The 23,036-nt window shown below is 51.9% G+C and overlaps 2 protein-coding genes across 4 annotated transcripts in view; both read left to right on the forward strand.

Annotated features, from left to right (window-relative positions):
* Nucleotides 1–23,036, forward strand: part of TMPRSS13 (transmembrane serine protease 13) — a 37,556-nt gene that overhangs the window by 9,635 nt on the left and 4,885 nt on the right. For 2 of the 3 annotated variants that reach the window (XM_036861729.1, XM_036861727.1), the window contains 9 exons: nt 5,981–6,224; nt 7,306–7,410; nt 10,546–10,668; nt 11,680–11,809; nt 13,649–13,741; nt 17,261–17,304; nt 18,888–19,050; nt 19,950–20,122; nt 22,833–22,931. In XM_036861729.1, coding sequence (XP_036717624.1) covers nt 5,981–6,224; nt 7,306–7,410; nt 10,546–10,668; nt 11,680–11,809; nt 13,649–13,741; nt 17,261–17,304; nt 18,888–19,050; nt 19,950–20,122; nt 22,833–22,931 — 1,174 coding nt within the window. The remainder of the gene's footprint in view (nt 1–5,980; nt 6,225–7,305; nt 7,411–10,545; nt 10,669–11,679; nt 11,810–13,648; nt 13,742–17,260; nt 17,305–18,887; nt 19,051–19,949; nt 20,123–22,832; nt 22,932–23,036) is intronic. The other variant, XM_036861728.1, reaches the window with a different exon arrangement.
* On the forward strand, nt 8,313–9,207 carry LOC118899782 (60S ribosomal protein L17-like). Its single transcript, XM_036861730.1, has one exon. The coding sequence runs from the start codon at nt 8,556–8,558 to the stop codon at nt 9,105–9,107; it is 552 nt and encodes a 183-aa protein (XP_036717625.1). The 5' UTR covers nt 8,313–8,555; the 3' UTR covers nt 9,108–9,207.

Here is a 23,036-nt window from a genome sequence, read left to right on the forward strand (position 1 = left end):
AGCCCAGGGCACAGTCCATGGCGGCAGCCGCATAACCACTGAGGTGAAGCAATCCACGAGGTGACTGTGACATCACTCAGCACAGCAGAAGCTCCCTCCCCTCTGGCACTGCTGGCTGGGCCTGCAGGAGACCCAGAGAGGCCAAGGGTAGGACCCACTTGGGGGCTTGTTAACTTACTCCCGTCCCCCACCAGGTAAGGGCCCAGGGCAGAGCTGCCGCAGGAAACCGTAACACTGGCCCAGGTGCCGTGGGCTGGGGAAACTACCCCGGAAACTGTGGTATGGAGGGCAGTGGACCGGGTGCAGTGGGTCTCGGGTTTAGTCCCTCTTCTGCTATAAGACGTACCTGAGCGACTTTGAGCAAAGCACACAAGTACTTTGGGCCTCTCCTTCCTTGTCTATAAAATGGGAATAATAATGCTTACCAGCTCCTCTCCAGGAAAGTGCTTGGAACGAGCCCCAGAGCCAGGGACTGCTCTTTTCAGGCCTCTCCCTGGCTCATCCGCTGCTGCCTTCCTGTGGACCCTGCCCTGCCCGCTGCCTCCTGCCCCAGAACGTCTTGAGGGGACTGGATGAGTTTTGAGTAGGGGTTCCCGGGAGCTGCAGAGACACAGGCAGGTGGCATCAGTGACAGCCTCGGGTATAGGCCTGGTCCATGACACGGTGAGGGTTCACGGCTGTATTAGCCCAGGGGGTAACCCCAGGGACCAAGCCAGGGGTGGCGGGGGCAGAGAGGCAGAGAATGATTGGCAATGTTAGGCCAGGGAAATGGTCAGAGTCACCCACGCTTTGGCTCTGCCCTGTCCCCCTGTCCCCCTGTCCCCCTGTCCCCCTGAAGACTGAGGAGCCTCTGGTCTGCAGGCAGGTTGTGGAGAGCCTGGCCTTGGTCATCTGATTCCCAATCCTGGGTCTGCTGCCCACTGGCCAAGGCTAGGAGTCAGGCCGGTTCTGGTCCGGGCTCTGTCCCTTGTATCTCAGGACCTTGGGCAAGAATTCTCCTCCCCACCCTGTTCCCCACCTGCTCAAGGCATCTGCTCTGAGGGAGAGGTCAGGCCTCCAGGAGGGATGCTGGAATCTCAGCAGTTGATCTCCAAGAATTGAGGAAGGGAAATGAGTTACTGCTCTAGTAGGTTAGACGTCAGGGAGAACTTCCAGGAGGGTGGGGTGGAAGGCTGTGAAATGGGTAAAGAAGGACGGCTGTGGAATCTCCTGTTCTAGTGGTCCTAGAAAATGAGAACTCTTCCCAGCAGCGTCCTGGAAGTGTGATGGTTTGGAGTCAGGAAGATGGAGTAGACGGCCTCACTCTGGAGGCTGTGTTCCTCTGGTCTTGGGGCTGTGTTTCCATCCTGCTGTCCCTGCTGGGGTTTGCAGCTCTCTACATGCGCAGCTCTATCTGGCACTTTGGGGACCAGGACTCTTCTCTTGCCCTGCTCCGTGGGGCCAGAAACTCTCCATCTGTCTCCCACCCTGTCCGACACCAAAGTGCTCATTCTCCTGAGGCCAGGGCCTCCAGGGCCTCCAGCCCCTTCTTGGGTATCACCCTTTCTCCCCTCCCCCACCCTCAGCTTCCCCTCCATCCCCACACCCCACTCTTCCCAACCTTGGGAAGACTTTGTGCTGGACCGCTGAGGCCCAGAGGTAACAGTTTGAAAGGATCTGGCTGGAGACTACTCACCCCTCCACCTGGCTCCTTGGGTACTGAGCCCCAGGTTAGTTCCATTTTACACGTCCCACCTCCCTCTAGACTCACAGAAGAGGGACCCAGGTGGGTCTCCTGCCGGGACCCCAGGGCCTCTCCTCCCCACTTCCTGCCGGCCAAGGCCGTGGGTGGGCGCTTTGGGACCTACCTGTGGGTGGAGCCAGCATCTGGGAGAGGGACCCGCAAGGCTCAGGAGGTCGCCCTGCCTCCCTGGCTGCCCTCGGCTTCCTGCTGTGCCTGCCCGCTCCCTGTTCCCTCCATCCTCTCCCAGGTCTCCCCACCCATCTTCCTCTGGGCCTCCACCACCTGTGGGCCTCTCAGCCTTCTCTCTCGTTCAGGCCCTGCTGATGGGGTGACAGGACCCTAGCTGGTCATGGGGTCCCGCTCAGGTGGAGGGCCTGAGCTCTTGCCGGGGGAGTCAGAAGGTTGTGATAAGAGTCCCAGGGCCACTAATCCTTTTGGGGGTTTTAGGCATGCTCTTGAGTCCCTCTGAACCCCAGTTTCCTCGTGTATAAACCGGGAATGATAACTCCTGTCCAGCTTGCTAACTAGGAGCATTGTGAGAAGCAAATGGAATAATGGGTGTAAAAGCTCTTTGCAAATTGTAAGCCCTGAAGAAATGCAGGAAGTTACTGTGGGCATTCGTGATAATTTTGGGCCAGACTCAACTTGCTCTGAGTAGGCCTGGATAGAATCCAAGCGCCGTCACTTACCTGAGATGTAAATTTGGGCATGTTCTTAACCACCTTGGAGCTCAGTTTCAAAATCTATAAAATGGGGTTAATAATACCAACCACAAAGAGCTGTTATGAGGTTGAAATGGGATCCAGTAAAATGCCTAGTGGGCTGTTCCTATTATTACGGTGATATGCATTTATAAACCAGCCTCTTTCATATTTATTTCTTTTCAATCTGGGGGAAGAAGGTAAGCTCAATCCCATTTTATATGTGGGGAGACAGATTCTGAAGGGTTAATGTACTTGCCCATGACAGTTAGGAATGGATGTAGTCAAATTTGAACACAGATTTTTCTATTGCAAGCCCAGTGTCTTTAGCAAACAAGCAAATAGACAAACACCCACCCACCATCACAGCTAATGGTCACCAAGTCTTACTTTACATACATCACCTATCACTGTGAAGCAAGGTGACCGGCTCACCGCACAGGTAAGGAAACCGAGATGTAAAGAGGTTAAGTCTCTTGCCCAGTCACCAGCTGGCTTTGAGAGTACTGGAGGGCTGTGATGCCACGGCTCCTGACGACCAGGCTTGTCCTGGCAGGCCACCGGGCCCAGCCCTGCTTCCCACTGGAAACTTTCAGTTCCCTGCTTCCTACTGGAAAGACCAAGATCCCTGCAGGAACCCTCGGCTCCACCCCCAGGCTCCCCATGGCGCTCCCAGCCCTGCAAGGTCCCAGGCCCGATTCTCATGCCACGTCACAGATGCAGAACGAGCATCCCATGCACCGGGTTCAGAGAAAAGACTGGGCCGGGGGCCTCTTGCTCCTGACTCAAGAGGGCAGGAGACTCAGATGCACAGGGGCTTGGGCCAGGTGCCCGACTATGTGATTCTGGGCAATCTGAGCTCTGAGCCTTGGATTCCTCACCTGTAAAACGCGCTTCTAAACATATCAACCTCTCAGGGATGGAGTGATGACCTCAGGAGGCCATAGATGTGCAGGTGTATTATAAACCCTAAAGTACCATACATTGGGAGCTATAATCAATTTTATTGTATTGAGTTATGGGAATTTCCCCTGAGGTGAGGGAAGATGTATATTGTGAGCATAACAGGGAGGGAGGCCTGGCAGGCCAGCTGAGGTGCCACAATGCCAAGGTCTCGCTCAGGTGCCGAGGCTGGGGCCACCATTTGTGGGAAGGAAGCGCAGGGCTCTACACAGCCTGGGCTTGTTCTTCTTATTGAAGGACCTTAGTCTGGCCTTTGTTGAGCACCCTCTTTTCTCCCAAGAGGAGCTCACACCACCTTTTAGCCCTTTGGCCGTGCCTCGGGGCTGTTAAATCTCAGCACGGTGGGTGCTGGGTGTGCCAGTGCAAAGGGGGGAGAGGAATGACCGTTTCCTGCCCAGTCACTGTGTGCCAGGCACGGGCAAGAGATTTCTTATTTTATCTCATTGAATCCTCAGGAGTATTAGTCCTATTCTACAGATTAAGAAAAAGAAAAAGGAAAGTTAAGTGGCTTGTCTAAGGTCACACTTCTAGAGCTAGGATTGGGACCCAGGTCTGCCTGACTCCAAAGCCAGTGCTGTGAACGGATGCATTGTACATTTCAGCATATCCTCACCCCCTCTCCATGCTCCAACCCCAGTCCTGTTCCCCTTGAGGCTTCCAGGGGCTAACCTGTCTTCGTTTTGCGGAAATCTAGTCTCTAGACAACAGGGGTGAGAGGGAAATCTGAGCTCTGGTTCAGCTGCTCTTCATATCCCTAAACACACACGAGTGTGTCCCTGCTCTGCTGGCTGGGGCATCTGGACCCATGTGTATTTACCCATGTCCATCAATTAACCCCAGTAACTCCCTGGGATAGTCACTCCTGGTCCCTGCCTCTGGCAAGCTGAGTGTGGTCAGGGACTCAACGTCCTTCCTTGAATTCATCCCACAGCCTCCAGAAAAATGGAGAAGTGACCAGATCAATTAGTGACCTCTGACTCTTAGAAGATGGAGTTAAAAAAAAGTGACCTCTGACTCTTAGAAGATGGAGTTAAAAAAACCAAAAAAACCCACCCTGCCTGGTAGGCTTGATGGTGTTGACTTGAGCCGGATGTCCTAATGAAGAGGACTTTTTATTAACTGAGCTGCTTACTAATGTCAAATGCTTTTAAGCACAGTGGTAGGTGAGGGATGAAACAGAGGTGCCCAAGGTCCAGAGCCCCGTCTCTTCCACACAGCCCTGCCGACTGTGCCCAGAGCGCAGGGTCCCTGAGCACAGGTCCCTTCCCCCACCATTCCTGCTCCTCCCCGGGCTGCCCTCCTGAGTATCCAGTCAGTGTTCAGCAGAAATGATAGTGAGGGGCAGATGTGGCCCCTGGGCCAGGTCGGTTTCCAGCACCCCCTGCTGTTCTGGGGACACCTAGAGGGGGCTTAGAAAGCAGAGAAGGTGTGAGGGAGGGCAGAGATCTCTGTAAAGAGCCAGAGGGAGGAGAGAGGGTGCCTAATCTGGTGACAGGGATTGGGGTTCCTGCAGACCAGGGCTTGGCCACCAGCAGAGGCTGCTCAAGGACTTTCCATCAGCCCTGGCTGCCCACCAGCTCCCAATCCCAGATTCAGTGCACCCAAAGGCTCAGACTCTCCAGGAAGGAACAGCACTGGTGTTCATTGATTGCGTGCTCTGGCCACTGCTGCAGTATCTCATGCATCCCTCCTCAGAGAGGCAGCAAAGCCTGGTGGTTGAGCGTGGCCTCCACGGCCCAACCTCCTGGCCTCAAATCCTGTCTCTGCCACTCTAACTCTGGGAGTTTGATCAAGTTACTGAGTCTCTCTGCCTCTGTTTCCCCTGATGCAAAATGGGGATAATAAGAGTTCCTACCTCATAGGGTTGTTCTCAAGATCAAGTGAGTAAATACATAAAGCACTCAGAGAATAAGTCCTCTGTAACTACAGCTTAAAGTGCTAAATCTAAATGAAAAAATCACTCCACCTACAGCTGAGGAAGGTTAAGGACCTTGGTCACCTTCTTCCCCTTCATCTTGCCTCTCCTTTTTCCCTGATGTATTGGGGGGTGTGTGTGTGTGTGCGCGCGCGTGCGCGCGTGTGTGACTTCCTGTGTTACTGAGAACAGTGGGGTACAAGGCAGGTCAGGGCTTTTCTTAGGTAGTGCTTTCACACTTTTTGATGACAGCTCATAGTAAGAATGATGTTTTATAATACAACACACGTACACAGAAGGGCGGGATGCAGGAGAGTGAAGAGGGCAGAAAGGGTGGTTACTTCCCCCTCAGAGTGAGGGTCCGGTCCAGCAACCTCTTTTCTGAGGGTCTCTAGACACATGTAGCCAAAGCAGGTGCCCCCATACCCCAGGCAGATGACCCACAGCCCTCTGCCCACCTCCGCAGGTCCCTGTGATGGGGAGAGACCGCAGGGAGTAGGGTACCGCAGGCTCTTTGAGCTTTCATCCATCCCTGGACATTCTCTTCCCTGTCTGGGAGGTCTGCTCACCCCCTAGCCGCCTGCTCCAGGGCATCTACCTCCTGGCCCAGCAGGGCTGACAGCTGGATGGGTTGGCAGTGGGGAGCAGCCTGAGGGATGGCTTTCACTCTGCTTTCAGAATGCCTCCCCAGCAAGGACGCCTCCAGCCCAGGCATCACTGGCCTGTGCGTGCCCAGCCCGGGTACCACCTTCCAGGTCAACGCCCGGCAGGTCATCTTCTGCCATGTCAGCCTCCATGACATCGTCTCCAACGAGAGTATTCCTTGTTAGAGCCACACCAGTGAGGGCCGTACCTGTCCAGCCATCTCCTAACAGGTCCACACCAGCTGCCAGGGCCACCAGGGCCACCAGGGAGAGCCCAGGTAAGGGGGCTCCTGCAGGGAAGGCAAGAGGAACAGGGAAGCAGTCCAAGGGCGGAGGGGGGGTGCAGTGGGGGGAAATCTCCAAGTTGTCACTCTCTGCTCCTCCTCTAGCTCTTGAATAACAATGACTGGGAAGGAGGGGGGATGGTCCAGGTGGGCAGTGGGGGACCTGGGGAGGAGGGGGCAGGAAGGAACCATGACATGCAAACCCAAGGCAGTGGGAAATTGCAGCAAATGGGGTAGAGGTTAAGAAACCAGGACCGACAAAGCAGATGTAACTTTGGAGGCTGCTCAGTCTGGGTCAAGGTGCAGATTTTGAGAGCCACGGCTCCTGGTTAGAAACCAGGGTTCTTTCCTTGGGCTGCCCTGGGGGTCTGCCAGGGAAGCTGGGGTCTGCACTGGAGTACAGTCATGATCGTGGGCTCATCTGTGGGTAGAGGGGCAAAGAGAGAGATTCTGATCTGGCAGGCATGCCCCACCCCCAACTTCCCAAGCTGGCTTATAGGATTCAGCTAATAGGGAGACAGAGATGTCAAATGGTCCTCAGGGACTGGCTCTGCCCTTAGGGAAGCAGCCTTTCTGCCCATCCCAACTTTGCCCTCCTCCTGTCCTCCTGCCCCAGCACTGCAGTATAAACAGGCCTGGAGGAGCATCCAAACCAAGATTTGGGGCCCAGTCTTGCCCTTTGAAGGGCCGGTGAGGCACTTTGGTGTGGAGACCTTTGGGATCAGACACATTTCATTTGTAATCCCTACTCTGCCACTCACTAGCCAAGTAACCTTGAGCAAGTTATTTAACATCCATGAACCTCAGTTTTCCCATCTATAAAATGGGTGTAATGATACCCAGCTCACACAGTTGCTGTCAGAATTAAATAAGATAACACATGCAAATGCCTAGCTGGCCCACAGTAGATGCTGAGTAAAAGGGAGCTTGGTTTCAGGCAGGGGCGGTGCCATATTCTGGGTGGAGTGGTCCTAACAGGGCCCTCCTGGGCCAGCCTTCTTTCCTTCTCCCTCATCCATTGTGCCGGACTCCCCTCCAACAGCCTCACCCTCCCCTACTTCTGGCCTGTTCCCAGGTATCAACTTGCCCAAGTTCACCAGGCAGGAGGGCCTGAAGCGTATGCTGCTCATCGGATGTATCTTCCTCTTCATCGCCCTCGTGGTGTCGCTCATCGTTCTCTGTGAGTTTAACAGAGGGAGCAGGGCTGGGCTCTGGTCACTGCGGGGTGGAGTGGGGTTCAGGGATGGGGACACGCAGCAGGGAGACGAGTGGGGAACACACACTCGCCAGCTGCCATGTCCACAAAGGGACACTCCTGCAAATGGCCTTGGACCATGGCACCTCCAGGCCCCTTGGAGGTAGCTGGGTTGAGAGTGTGGGAAGTCAGAGGAACCTGGCTTGGGTCCCATCTGTGTTACTTGGGTGAGTAGTTAACCAGTCTGAGCTCAGTTTCTGTTTCTTCAAATGGGATTAAATTCATTCATTCAACGTATTATGTGCTCAGTAAAATTTCCTAAAGATTTCACTGGGTTATAAGGAATAAATGAGCTACTGGCACAATGCCTGGCACAAAATCCCACTCTAAAAAAGTTAGTTATTTAAAAAACAAACATAAAAACATTGATTAGGAAAAGTCCCCAGGCATTTTTAGTCAATGGGATAAAGTGTTCAGGGGTCCAGGCTCCCACAATTCCACGCCCTCCTTTGGGAAAGATACTCAGGACATGTCCCTGGACTCCCTGCCGGGGAGTCCACTCTGAGCCCAGCACAGTGGGAAATCTTAGGAGGGAGCAAAGGGGATCACACATCACACCGCCCTGTCCTCAGGGAGAGTACAGTCTCCTGGGGGACGTAGATGGAAATGATTAAGAGCAAGTGGATTTGAGTGTGACCATCAGGAAGAGAGGACAGCTGTATGGGCTGGGGTGGCAGGGGACAGCCCATAAAGGCCATGGGGCCAGATGAGGACCTAGAAGATGGAGGGGTGCGTCTTGGGCAGGGCATCTGAGCAGGATGAGCAGCTGCAGGGAATGTGGGGGGGCAGATGGGCAAGTTGGCATGGGGAGAGGGAAGGGACCCACTTAACCAGAGAGAATATTCATTTGGGGACCTGAGGGCTGTCGTTTGGTAGGGCATGGCTGGGCCACATTGTAGAGAGCTTTAAATGCCAGGCTGAGGGGTAAGGATTCTGTTAAAGAGGCAGCACGGGAGGCGAAGGGCAGGGCTGTTTGAGGGAGAGGATTGCGTGGGAAGAAGTTGCATGCTGGTTAAAAGTATGGCTTTATGTTTCCTTTTCCGGTAAGTGGCTTGAGGTGACCTCTAAAAATGGTTCCCTCTTCACTTGACCCAGAAAACCCCACAAAATCATGCAAGTCAAGAGGTTCAAATCTTCGTGTTCACTTTAAGAACACTCGTGAAACTGCCCAGGCCATTAAGGGTATGCATATCCGAAAAGCCACCAAGTATCTGAAGGATGGCACTTTAAAGAGGCAACGTGTGCCATTCCGTCGTTACAATGGTGGAGTTGGTAGGTGTGCCCAGGCCAAACAGTGGGGCTGGACGCAGGGTCGGTGGCCCAGAAGGAGTGCTGAATTTTTACTGCACATGCTCAAAAATGCAGAGAGTAATGCTGATCTTAAGGGCTTAGATGTAGATTCTCTGGTCGTTGAGCACATCCAGGTGAACAAAGCCCCCAAGATGCGGCGCAGGACTTACAGAGCTCGTGGTTGGATCAACCCATACATGAGCTCTCCCTGCCACGTTGAGATGATCCTTACTGAAAAAGAACAGATTGTTCCTAAACCAGAAGAGGAGGTTGCCCAGAAGAAGATATCCCAGAAGAAACTGAAGAAACAAAAACTTATGGCCCAGGAATAAATGCTGCAAAAAATAAATACAAATAAAAGTAAAAAAAAAACCAAAAACAACAAGGAGTATGGCTTTAGGACCAGACAGACCTGCCGAAGCATCTCGGCTCCACCACTTACCAGCTGTGTGACTTCAGCAAGTTAATTAACTTCCCGAGCCTCAGTTTCCCCGCCTGCCTGACAATGCATGTGAGGGCGTCAACACGGAACCTGCCGCCACGTGGCATCCATGTGAACCTCCCGCTGGGGTGCCCCACCCTGCTGCCTCCCTTCCCCACACGGGACATCTGCTCCAGTAGGAAATAACCCATGGAGGGGGGAGGTGGCAACTGAGGGCAGGTGCTCAGCATGATTTCACAGCATTCCCTGAAGTCCCCTGACCTCCGGAATTCCCAGGGAAGTGGTCACTGAGCAGCTCTGCAGTGGGGTCAGGACTAGAGCCCCTGCCCCCCGAGAGGTCTCTCTGCTACACATCAAAGTGATCCCAGGAGCCTCAGTGCCCAGGATGTGGGAGAGGGAAAGACCAGGGCACAGAGAGGAGGGGGACGTCCAAGAGGTTAGGAGGGATTGGTGGCTGGACTCGGAAGGAGCAGTCACACAAGGCTGACCTTCACCCGGGGTGATGGAGAGCATAGTGGGACCAGTGGGATAGTGAGGGCTGAGTAACAGGTTGCAGACAACAGGCAGGGTGAGGAGTCAGAACCCGGGGTTTCTCAGGCATCCAAGGGGAGGTGTTTCCCGGCAGGAGGGATGACGGTTCCTAGTTTGGAAAGAGATGGGTCTTAGAAGAAGTCATGAAGCTGATTTTCACATATGGTTTGTAAAGCTGTTGGCTTTTCAGCTCAACTTGTACATTTAGGAATCAGCCACCTAGAGTTGCTCGCAGGGTGGGAAGACATTTAAAGGCATCAAGACAAGTAATGGGGCAAGAACTGAGCCAAGGGGACATCCCTTGTTTAGAGAAGAGGGAGGAGGAAGAAAATCCAGGAGCTTCTGAGGCTGGGAGGACAGCCTTTGAGAAGACAGGACAGGTAGTGGTTGCAAGTGTACGACTGAAGATGGAAATGTCTCTGCTACAACCCGCAGAGCACAGAGGCGGAGGGATGCCAGAGTGGCTCTGAGGAGGGGCCTCTGGGATGGTGGAGGAAGGGGTTTCTCTGACCACCACTCTGGCCAGCACGTAGGGCAGGGGAGCTCCCAGAGTAGAAACCGTCTCCACACCTCCCTCTCTCCCTCTCTGGGTGGCTGCTCTTGAGGGCTGCCCTGCTTGCAGGAGCTTTCTGGAGCATTCCTGAGCAGCCTTTCTCTCCATACAGATGGGGGACGAGAGACCCAGAGTCCAAGAGGGATTGCAGATCAGTGTCTCAGAACACCCAGGGCCTTGGGCTGCTTAGTGTCATGTCTCTCTGGGGCTGGCAGTGACCAGGCTTCTGCTTCATCTTTTTCAGTCTACTTCTGGCAGGGCCACATAGGGATCAAGTACAAGGAGCCGGTAGAGAGCTGCCCCAAGCAGGCTGTGCGCTGTGATGGGGTCGTGGACTGTAAGCTGAAGAGTGACGAGCTGGGCTGTGGTAAGGAGGCCGGCTGTGCGTGCGTGTGTGCGTGTGCGCGCGTGTGTGTGCGTGTGCGCGTGCGTGTGCATGCGTGTGTGTGTGTGTGTGCATGCGTGTGCACCCGCGCATGTGTACTCTGGGGGCTGCAAACTCGGTATCAGCTCAAATGGGAGGCAATGGACAGAGACTCAGAAGATCTGGACTCTAGTTACAGTAGACTGCGGTTTGGAACCTGGCTTTGAGCGCTATGTGACTTGGGTTAATCACTTACCTTCTCTGGGCTTCAGTTTCCTAACTTGGAAAATGAGTGGATTGGACAAGATTAGTGGTTCTCAGATACAATCTGACGGCTCGCAGCTACCAGACTGAGCAAAGCAGGGCTGCTCTGGCTGGAGGCAGGCGTGGGGTCCGGAGCTCTGTCCACGTGCCCAGCAGGTGACCTCTGACCTGCCACCCCTGTGGTTTCATGAAGGTCAGTTTGTAAATGAAGGCTTTCACGAGCACAGAGATCTCTTTGAGCGCTGGTCCTCAGTGGTTTTTACTTGTGTTGTCCATGTACAGCCCTAATGTGGGTGTCTGTGGGTGCACATCTGGCCCTTTCCACCTGTGTGTATATGTGTGTCCTTGCCCATGACCACATCCATCTGTGACTCAGCCTGTCTAGTGAGCACTCAGTTGATCATCACTCCCCTTGTCCCTCTCTTATTTGGGCACGTCACTGCCTTCTTGGCGTGATAGCTCCTGGCAGCGCACACCCCTTCTCCCAGTGACGGCTCGTGGGTCCTGTCAGATGGAGAGCTCTTTCTGCGCTGCCCCACCCCCTTGCCTTGGCTCTGCCCTTACTGAGCATCTTGGGCTCCGAGCACTGGCTGATGATCATCCCATCCCGGGCCAAGCTCCCGGCTGTTTGCAAGGCCTCGGTGAGAAGCCTTAGGACAGGAGCATCTCAGAGCCTTACTCGGTTCATTCCTCAAGAACTTGGAGCTTCCTGGTGCTGAGGACCTGCCTTGACCTTTTTTTGCCCTGCAGTGAGGTTTGACTGGGACACGTCTCTGCTTAAATTCTACTCTGGATCCTCCCATAAGTGGCTTCCCATCTGCAGTGACAGCTGGAATGATTTCTACTCGAAGAAGATCTGCCAGCAGCTGGGTTTCAAGAGGTAAACCTCCCCTATGAGTCCCAGCTTCAGGGGTGCCTCAGACTCTTCATAAGGGCATCTCAGGATCATTGATGGAAACTCATATTAAAAAGACTCTTGGGGACCAGGGCTGAGGTCACTATCTCATAGCACCCTTGAATTATTCAAAGGGACAGTGGCCCGAGGAGCCCAAGTCTGGGGACAAGCTGTTTCCAAGAGGCCAAAGTAGTTATTTGCAGATCTGCAGCAGGATGACGTTCCTATATGGTTTTCTGCATCAAAACGCCCTCATGCCCACGCTCGCATTCAGTGGTCGCGGAGGCCCTGTGAGGTGGGTGGGCATTCGGGCAGGTCTCGTCTTCTCCTCACATCTGGGAACCAGCAACTCAGGCTGTGCAAACCCTTCAGCGGACTCTGAGCAGCAGCTGTGGCTTGGGCTAGAATGCATCAAACAGGAATGAGATGGGCAGATGTGGCTAGGTAACGTCATTAGCATCTTTGGCTCTACAGATCTGAAACAAGAAGCTGGTACCAGTGGGTGGAGTAGGGAGTGGGGTTTACCATGACCTTCCCCCTTGAAGGAGCCCCCGGTTGGCAGGCCACCTAGTCGCCTCCATCCTCCCTCTTGGTCTGGGTTTCAAACCAAGTAGTTTGGGGGTTCACCAATGTGTGTAAAGTTGTAGCGAGAAAGGTTTATTTATTAGGATCTCACTGTGGGCTCTCTGTAGAAACCACCTAGAACACCAGGGCTTGGGGACGAGGACTTAGAACCAGTTCACTGCCCCCACCTCAGCCTCAGAGTTCCCATCTGTGAAAGACGACCTGGGTCATCTAGTTGGAAGACAACGGACATCGTTTATCATTGAGTTGTGTGACCTTATGCAAATGCGAACTTCCCTTGGGCTTCAATAGATAGTGTCATTTATTCAAAGAACATTCATCGAGCTTTTATTATGTCTGAGCCATTCACCCAGACAAGATCCCTGCCCTTGGACAATCTCTGGTATGGTGTGGGCGAGAGAGGCTTTAACCAATAATCACAGCACTGCGTGATGTGTAATGGAAAGGACACGTGGGAAGCATTATGCACACACAACGGAGAGGGTGCCTGACTGTGCCTGGAGGTCAGCAGAGCATGGAGGAGGCCCCTGGGTAGAGGGACAGCGCCCGCGAAGGCATGCTCTCATGCAAGGGTGTCCCGTGTTCTAGAAACAGACCAAAGGGCCACGCAGATAGCGGTCCATGGATCACCCACAGCAGAATCACCTGGGGTGCTTGTTAAAATGCACCCTGAAATCAGAATCTCTGGGATTAGGATTTCAAACCTGCTTAACAACACCCCAGGGGGTGATTCTTAGGCACACTGTGCTCTAACAGCCAAACGGTTCTCAGGGTTTAATGCGCAAACCCATAACATGAGGATCTTTAAAATGCAGAGCCTGGCTCTGCAGGTCTGGGGTGATACTGCTGCAGGCAGTCCAAGGATCACAGTCTGGATAGAAAAGGGCCAGGTCAGTGTTTCTCAAACTTGAGAGCGCATCAGAATCACCTGGAGAGCTTGTTAAAACGCAGAACCAGAATTCTTGATTTGGTAGGTCTGGGACCGGGCCCAAGAATTTGCATTTCTGACAAATTTCCAGGCAGTGCTAACATTGTCCCCTGGGATTGGACCACACTTTCAAAACTACTGGGTTAGTGCATAGGGCTAGTAGGGGACAGTGGGTGGGGTCCGAGATTGTTGGGTTTTAACTGCCTCTGGCCTCTGCAGCAGGGCTCGCTGGGACTCTAACGCTGGCTGGGGAACCATGGGTGTGCGCTGGCTCAAGGAGGTTCATTCTTCTTCCCTCTCCTCCCTTGCAGTGCTTACCGGACAGCCAAGGTGACCAATAGGAATTTTGACAGCAGTTTCTCAATCTCCAAATATAGCTCCACCTTCCAGGAGAGCATCTACAGGTGTGTGAGGCGGGCCAGGCTGTCAGCTGTGCGCAGGGGAGTGAAGGAGTGCTCTGAGTCAGGGAGCCCCTCTCCCTCGGCCTTTCTGGGACCACACATCCAGGAGTCCCTCGTGAATGTCAGGAGCATCTCAGAAACAGCTCTCCTTCACTACCTGCCTCCTGACCTGAAAGCAGTCGAAGCTGGGTGCGCAGAGCACCTCGAGGTCAGAGGGGCCCCCAAGAGTTTACCTGGTTGCCAGAGACAATGAATAAACCTCGGGGCCACTGGTCAGCCTGATGTTTGGACTGAAAGCTGCTGCAGGGAGGGGGCTTGGGGTGGAAAGGGGGAAACATCACTGGGGTGGGGCATGGGGAGGGGGAGTACCAGGTGCAGGTAGTCAGGGGCAAGGAGGCCCATCTGAGCAGCATCGCCATCCCCCCGGGCCTTGCCATCTGTCATCTTCGCACTGCAGCTGCTCTTTCCCACCGCCACTGGGTGGAGGGGAGGAGTTGGGGGGTGGTGCTCCACCAACTAGCAGTGTTTACCTTGGGGAGGGGAGAGGAGAAACCAGTCTGTGAGAGAAGAAGGCATGGGGAGGGAAGGGAGGCAGTGAGCTGCCTCCTGGATGCCTGCTTTGTGCTGGGTGGTTCGCATGCTACGTTGTGGGCTGAACATGGAGCAACTGTCAGAGGAATGTTGGGTCATCTGTTTAGCTGGGGAAAGATGCTGGGACAGTGAAGTCATGAGTTCAAAGGACATGGACCTAGCCAATATGTGCAATCTGCACAGAAAAACTGGGAGGTTGGGAGAAGAGTGGGCATGGTTTGCACTAAGCCATCCCCATTCCTGCAGAAAGCACTGGAAGGGTCTGTCCCACTGGGAGGGAGAAAGGTCAGAATCTCCATCTTCAAGTGGGTTTTATCCCAGGAATGCAAGGATTCTTCAATATATGCAAATCAATCAATGTGATACACCATATTAACAAACTGAAAGATAAAAACCATATGATAATCTCAACAGATGCAGAAAAAGCTTTTGACAAAATTCAACACCCATTTATGATAAAAACTCTCCAGAAAGTAGGCATAGAGGGAACTTACCTCAACATAATAGAGGCCATATATGACAAACCCACAGCCAACATCATTCTCAGTGGTGGAAAACCTGAAACCATTTCCTCTAAAATCAGGAACAAGACAAGGATGCCCACTCTCACCACTATTATTCAACATAGTTTTGGAAATTTTAGCCACAGCAACAGAGAAGAAAAAGAAATAAAAGGAATCCGAATTGGAAAAGAAGAAGTAAAGCTGTCACTGTTTGCAGATGACATGATACTATATATAGAGAATCCTAAAGATGCTACCAGAAAACTACTAGAGCTAATCAATTAATTTGGTAAAGTAGCAGGATACAAAATTAATGCACAGAAATCTCTTGCATTCCTATACACTAATGATGAAAAATCTGAAAGAGAAATTAAGGAAACACTCCCATTTACCATTGCAACAAAAAGAATAAAATACCTAGGAATAAACCTACCTAAGAGGACAAAAGACCTGTATGCAGAAAACTATAAGACACTGATGAAAGAAATTGAAGATGATACAAACAGATGGAGAGATATACCATGTTCTTGGATTGGAAGAATCAACATTGTGAAAATGACTATACTACCCAAAGCAATCTACAGATTCAATGCAATCCCTACCAAACTACCAATGGCATTTTCCACAGAACTAGAACAAAAACTTTCACCATTTGCATGTAAACACAAAAGGTCCCGAATAGCCAAAGCAATCTTGAGAAAGAAAAATGGAGCTGGAGGAATCAGGCTCCCAGACTTCAGACTATACTACAAAGCTACAGTAATCAAGACAATATGGTACTGGTACAAAAACAGAAATATACATCAATGGAACAGGGTAGAAAGCCCAGAGATAAACCCATGCACATATGGTCACCTTATCTTTGATAAAGGAGTCAAGAATATACAATGGAGAAAAGACAAGTCTCTTCAACAAGTGGTGCTGGGAAAACTGGACAGCTACGTGTAAAAGAATGAAATTAGAACACTTCCTAACACCATACACAAAAATAAACTCAAAATGGATTAAAGACCCAAATGTAAGGCCAGACACTATCAAACTCTCAGAGGAAAACATAGGCAGAGCACTCTATGACATAAATCACAGCAAGATCCTTTTTGACCCACCTCCTAGAGAAATGGAAATAAAAACAAAAATAAACAAATGGGACCTAATGAAACTTAATAGCTTTTGCATAGCAAAAGAAACCATAAACAAGATGAAAAGACAACCCTCAGAATGGGAGAAAATATTTGCAAATGAAGCAACTGACAAAGGATTAATCTCCAAAATATACAAGCAGCTCATGCAGCTCAATAGCAAAAAAACAAACAACCCAATCCAAAAATGGGATCTAAATAGACATTTCTCCAAAGAAGGTATACAGATTGCCAACAAACACATGAAAGGATGCTCAACATCAGTAATCATTAGAGAAATGCAAATCAAAACCACAATGAGGTATCACCTCACACCGGTCAGAATGGCCATCATCAAAAAATCTACAAACAACAAATGCTGGAGAGGGTGTGAGAAAAGGGAACCCTCTTGCACTGTTGGTGGGAATGTAAATTGATACAGCCACTATGGAGAACAGTATGGAAGTTTCTTAAAAAACTAAAAATAGAACTACCATATGACCCAGCAATCCCACTACTGGGCATATACCCTGAGAAAACCATAATTCAAAAAGAGACATGTACCACAAGGTTCATTGCAGCACTATTTACAATAGCCAGGACATGAAAGCACCCTAAGTGTCCATCAACAGATGAATGGATAAAGAAGATGTGGCACATATATAAATGGAATATTACTCAGCCATAAAAAGAAACAGAATTGAGTTATTTGTAGTGAGGTGGACGGACCTAGAGTCAGTCATACAGAGTGAAGTAAGTCAGAAAGAGAAAAACAATTACCATATGCTAACACATATATACAGAATCTAAAAAAAAAAAAAGGTTCTGATGAACCTAGGGGCAGGACAGGAATAAAGACGCAGACATAGAGAATGGACTTGAGGACATGGGGAGGGGGAAGGGAAAGCTGGGACGAAGTGAGAGAATGCATTGACATATATACACTACCAAATGTAAAATAGATAGCTAGTGGGGAGCAGCTGCATTGCACGGGGAGATCAGTTCGGTGCTTTGTGACCACCTAGAGGGGTGGGATAGGGAGTGTGGGAGGGAGACGCAAGAGGGAGGAGATGGGGGATATATGTATACATATAGCTGATTTACTTTGTTATACAGCAGAAACTAACACAACATTGTAAAGTAATTATACTCCAATAAAGATGGTGTAAAAAAAAAAAAGAAAAGAAAAGAATCTCCATATTCTTGTGCAGAGGGGATGGGATGAGACTTAGCAGGAGCCAATCACGGAAGGCTTCCTGGAGGAGGCAGCTAATGTGCCCTTTTCTCATCTTTTGTGTTTCCTCCTGCAGGTCTGAATGCCCTTCCCAGCAATATGTGGCTCTCCAGTGTTCCCGTAAGAGGATGCCCTTTCTCCTGGATAGTAGCCTGTGTGGGGTGGGAGTCAGGGGGAAGAGGTGTGGGGTCCCTATGAGGGAGAGTGCCAGCCCTGGGTGTCCAAGCCAGGAAGAGGGGCTGGAGCAGCAGGCCTGCTTCAGGGCCAGGGTCTCTGTAAGGCACCTGGATGGACATTCTCAGGGTAGCATTTCCCCTTCTCCTGACTCTGCTTAGCCCAGCAACCTCGCCATTCAAGTCTCCTGGATTCTGGGCAGAGGGCAGAGGACTGGGAGAGCACGTCAGGGCCAGCTTAAAGCTCTGCTATCAATAGACATGGAGCTAGATCCAGAGCCAACATTTACGGAGCACACTGGATGCCAAGGCACTGCTCCTATAGCTTTACAAACGTGATTACGTTTAATTCTCACGAGGCAGGTGCCATTATTGTCCACTTACTGAAAAGAGACTGAAAATTTTGCCTTACTTAAGGTCAGACCGCTGGTAGGTAAGGAGCTGGTGTTGGACCTTGGGTCTGACCCCAAAGCCCAGACTGTTAACGGGTCCACGAGTGCTGTGTGCTCATGGTGACCAGGTGAGGTGCTCCCCTGAGCAGGGGGCACAGTGCTGTGGATGGAGCCCCCTCGGACCACCGCTGGCTCTTCCCTCTCTCCTTCTTCAAAGAAAGAACACACATATGAACAAACTCTGTCCATGATTTCGGGGGGAGGACTCACTCCAGAACATGTTTGGAAATGTCCGCTTGGGGTGCAGGGTCCCCAACAGCACGGAATGACCCACTGAGGAAACATGTGGGCACAAACTACCTGTGCATCACGGGAAGGGCTTTTCTCCTTTGTTTTCTTTTTTTAATTTTTTAAAATTAATTAATTAATTTATTTATGGCTGTGTTGGGTCTTCGTTTCTGTGTGAGGGCTTTCTCTAGTTGCGGCAAGCGGGGGCCACTCTTCATCGCGGTGCGCGGGCCTCTCACTATCGCGGCCTCTCTCGTTGCGGAGCACAGGCTCCAGACACGCAGGCTCAGTAATTGTGGCTCACGGGCCCGGTTGCTCCGCGGCATGTGGGATCTTCCCAGACCAGGGCTCGAACCCGTGTCCCCTGCATTGGCAGGCAGACTCTCAACCACTGTGCCACCAGGGAAGCCCTCTCCTTTGTTTTGAAACGATCCCCATCACAGTGCTTACCAAGTCAGGGTCATGTTAGGCTTGGTCTGCGTTCCCGAGCTCCTGACAGCAGCCCTGGGATTCACCACTGTGGTCCTAATGCCTGGCACAGTGCCCAAAGCATGAGGTATTTAGGAAGCATTTATCGAATTAATGGAAGAATGAATGAGTGGGAGGAAAGAGGATCTTTCCTAGGACCAAACTTCCCATTGGATGATCCCAGAAAGCTAACCCACCATGTGGGAGCTCTGTGTTGGCAGGAAGCAGCTGTGCCGCATCAGATTAAGTGAGCACAGCGGCCTCCAGGGGTGGGTGGTACCCTCAGGATGCGGCTGCCTGAGCTTCCCTGGGCCTGGGAGCATGGTAGCAGCTCCGAGAAAAGCTGAGTTCATACTAGTTCATCTCTTCTGCTTCTCCCCAGACTGTGGACTAAGGGCCATGACCGGGCGGATCGTGGGAGGGGCGCTGGCCCCAGAGAGCAAGTGGCCTTGGCAAGTTAGTCTGCAGTATGCCCACACCCACATTTGTGGGGGCACGCTGATCGATGCCCAGTGGGTTCTCACCGCCGCCCACTGCTTCTTCATGTAAGTGCCCAAGGGGGCAGTGATGCGACACCGCTGAGGGTCGGGGACACCAGCAAGGGCTGAGGGCATACTGACTTCTCTCTGTGGAGGAGGGCTTTGTTTGTAAGCCTGGACCCTGCGGGTTGGGCGGCACGTGTGTGGCGAGGACCATGATTTGCCATTGGTATTTGGTCCTGGGGCTGTGAGTTGGGATTACTTGTTCCGAGCCAGTACAGAGTGAGAAAATACCATTGGTGGCTCCAAGGGAGAGAGAGAGGCAGGTAGAAGGAAGGAATTGTGAGCCTGCCCTAAAGACCAGGGTGAAATAAAGAGGTTTGGGGCTTGTTGCTGCTTCCAGAAACTGGAAGTTAGAGGGGAGGAGCCCAAGACATCAGGAATGCTGTCCCAGGAATTGAGGGATGGGGATTGTGGGAAGGGCAGTGCAGTCAGCTTCTGACGGTCACCAGCCAGGCCTGTCCTTCGAGCTGGTGGACAGGAAAGGGCTCGGAGACGAGGCCTCAGGGGCACTGGCTTCCCCAGTAGCGAGGCTTCAGTGGGTCACTTTGTCCTGTCGAAAGCTCCGTTTCTGCTGAGGATACTACCACTGAGATGTGTCCCATCCACCTTATTTGATCCTTGGTGGCGTCCAGAGGAGACAGTGGGGCCAGCGGTCCCAGAAGTCTTACTCATCCCCTCCCGTTTTCTATTGTAAGGTACAGAACCGCCAGTTCAGAGCGGTTTCTTGGAAGTAGGGGATTGTCCTAGATCCCTGGGCTAAGATAGAGAGCTCCCTCCAGAGGTCATTTCATCCATTCTCCTGCCTCCAGTGGTGCTCTGGCTGCGGCTCCCTGTGTGCAGCGGATGCTGCCACAGGGCTCTGCCAGGTGGTAACTGGCCCATGCTCTCTGTGGCTCTGGCAGAAACCCGGAGAAGATCCTGGAGGGCTGGAAGGTGTACGCGGGCACCAACAACCTGCACCAGCTGCCCGAGGGAGCCTCCATTGCCCAGATCATTATCAACAGCAACTACACGGACAGCAAGGACGACTATGACATCGCCCTCATGCGGCTCTCCGAGCCCCTGACTCTGACCGGTGAGTGGATCCATGCCTGTCACACCCACCCCCCTGCTCATCCAGCAGCCCTGGGGCCCAACCTTTACACTTGGCAGCATCCGCTGACCCATCCCAGGGTCCAGAGCTTCAGCGTGGTGGATGTCAAAGATTCTTAGAGATCATTTAGTGGAACACCTCTGTCTTACAGTTAGGGGAACTGAGACCCAGAGGTTGGAAACAAACTTGCCCCAGTGACACATCTGACATTGCAAATTGGTGACAGAGCCAGGGTTTGGATACTGCTCTTCATCAGGATAAACAGATCGAATTGTTTCACTGGTATATCGAGCACTTAACAGAGACCAGACACTGTGGTAGGCATTTTACATCTACAATTTCACTTACTCTTCACAACCCATCCTGTGGAGCAGGTACTATTATTAGCTTCATTTTACATTTGAGGAGAGGAGCTTTAGAGAGAGAGAATTCCCCGAGGCCATGCAGTAATAAGTGGCAGCTCCAAGACTGGGTCCAGCTGGGTCTGGCTCCTAAGCTATGCTCTTCCCACGCTGCTCTCTGCTGGCAAATTGCTGACACCAAAGTTGGGAACACAAGGAAAGTACCTATACATCCAAACATCTAACTGCCATGAGGTTGGAGCTGAGGACCAAATGGGGCTACAGGAAGGAAATGCTACTGAAGTTCTCAGGAGATCAGAGCTTTTCTTCATTACTTCATCCACCCATTTGTTCACGCATCAAATACCGTGTGTCTACTACATAGCGGCTCTGCAGTTCCATTGGAAAGAGAACAAAACGGATGACACACACAAACAGCCACTTAGAAGCTAGTGATGTGATGTCGGGGGCACCCCGGGGAGCCGTGGTGGCACAGATTTGGGCACCTAATCGGTCTTGGCAGGCTACAGAGGCTTCTGGAAGCCTTGGAGGGCTCTCTGGTTAGTCCAGCCCTTCTGGTGCTCTGGGCCTGTGAGCTGGCCTTTGCCGGCACATTAATTACAGAGGCGGTGCTGGTCCTGAGTCACAGCGGTTAGCTCATCACAGTGGTGTGGGGAGGAGAACCCCAGCCCCAACGCAGGACTGGGCTGGGCGGAGCCGGCCCAGAGCTGAGCCCAGCAGAAGCCAAGCCCTCCGTCCGCCACGGGCGAGCCCTCTCTGCCCTTCTCCTGCCCCTCCTAGCCTCGTCTGTGGAGCCTGGGACGGTGAGATGGGGGTGTCGTGCTGCCCCTGCCCTGCCCCTCGTGCACACATAAAAGGGGGCAGGCAGTCTGAAGGACCAGGACAGGCCTTCCCAACCTTGTAAAACCCAGACTTCATTTGGCTAACCGTCCAGATCTTACCTGCCATCACCCCAAACCCCCTTAATATTATTTGGAATTCCAAATATAATTAATTTGTAAAACTAAATTAAAGCTATTATAGCACTACCTATGCTTTTCAGACTGCAGCTGTCCCTCTCTAGACTCTGATAGCCTCTCCTACCCCATCCCACTCTCCTGGGAAGGAAGAATATCTCTAGGCTGAGACAGTCACAGCTTAGATTTATGTAGTCCTGTGGTCAGACCATGTGCGCTGATTTTTGGTTTAGAGATCAGGGCAGATTTTCTTAAACTGTCTGGTAGGCTGAGCACTTCGAAGTCACAGTACTAGCGGAGAAAACTTGTGAAGGCTCACTGATAAATTTAATTACCCCATAAAAAGAGTAGAATATATAACAGTGTTACATGTTTTTAAGACTGCATGTCTCAAAAATAGGCACAGACTATTTTAAGAAGTCATGTTTTGTGTTTTTGGTTAATAATTGATGCCATCCCTTCATTTATTTTTTGTTTGTTTACTCTTTAGCAGAGAAATGTGTTAGACTCCCAATTTACAGGAGAAAAATTTTACATTCATTCTCCCTCCCTCTGTCTTTCTCCTCCCTCCTCCCCTCCCTCCCTCCCTCCCTTCCTTCCTTCTTTCCTTCCTTCCTTCCTATGAGCACTTTCTATGTGTCAGGCACTGTTTTAGGCACGGGAAGCTGCAGTAAGCATAACAATCGTGAACACTGCAAGCATTCTATCACCTCTTTTCTTCTTGCAAATTGGTTGATGCTCTAATCCACATGGGAACACTGGTCCTCAGAGGGAGCTTATGAACTGATGCACAACAGCACCTTCTATATGATTCTGAGTGTGGGAGCAAGGGAGCAGCAGTTTCGTGGCCTGTGCCTCTAGGGATGTGCTCTCCCCACTTGGAGAGGTTGTCTCACCCTGGAGGGAGAGGCTCGGGCCCTGGCCAACCAGGGGTGCCCTCCCCAGACCAGGCAGGACACACCCCTGAGACGTCATGGCAGTAATACCTGGGATTTAGCCTGCACTGCTGCTTGCTCTGAGGGACAGGCGTGGAAGAGGCTCAGCCAGGACAGCCACTCTTGAAGCAGAGAGACCCTCAGCCACCCAGTATCAGCTGGGCACAGGGGAGCTTCCAAGACATATGCATCTGCTCACATGTCACCCACTGAAAAATCAGAATGTCTGGGGGACTCTGACGGCACCCTGAAGGCTGGAGGGTCAAGATAAAGCGATTGAGTTTCTTGCCTGGTCAGTTCAAGGCCCTGAAAGATTCAGAAGCACTCTGGGGGGAAGGAGGAGGTCCTGGGACATTGGTACTCCTGTCCCTCCACACACCACCCCCCCCCAAAACCTCCAGCCGTGTCCCTTCACTGATGTCTTGAGGTCTTGTCACAGCACATGTCCACCCTGCCTGCCTCCCCATGCATGGACAGACCTTCAGCCTCAATGAGACCTGCTGGGTCACAGGCTTCGGCAAGACCAAGGAGACAGATGGTGAGAGGCAGATGCTAGAGTGTGTGTGTGTGTGTGTGTGTGTGTGTATATACATATGTGTCTATGTAGAGTGTGTGTGGGTGATATGTCAGGGTATAGGGATGA

The sequence above is a fragment of the Balaenoptera musculus genome, chromosome 8, assembly GCF_009873245.2.
Source record: "Balaenoptera musculus isolate JJ_BM4_2016_0621 chromosome 8, mBalMus1.pri.v3, whole genome shotgun sequence".
Classification (NCBI taxonomy): domain Eukaryota; kingdom Metazoa; phylum Chordata; class Mammalia; order Artiodactyla; family Balaenopteridae; genus Balaenoptera; species Balaenoptera musculus.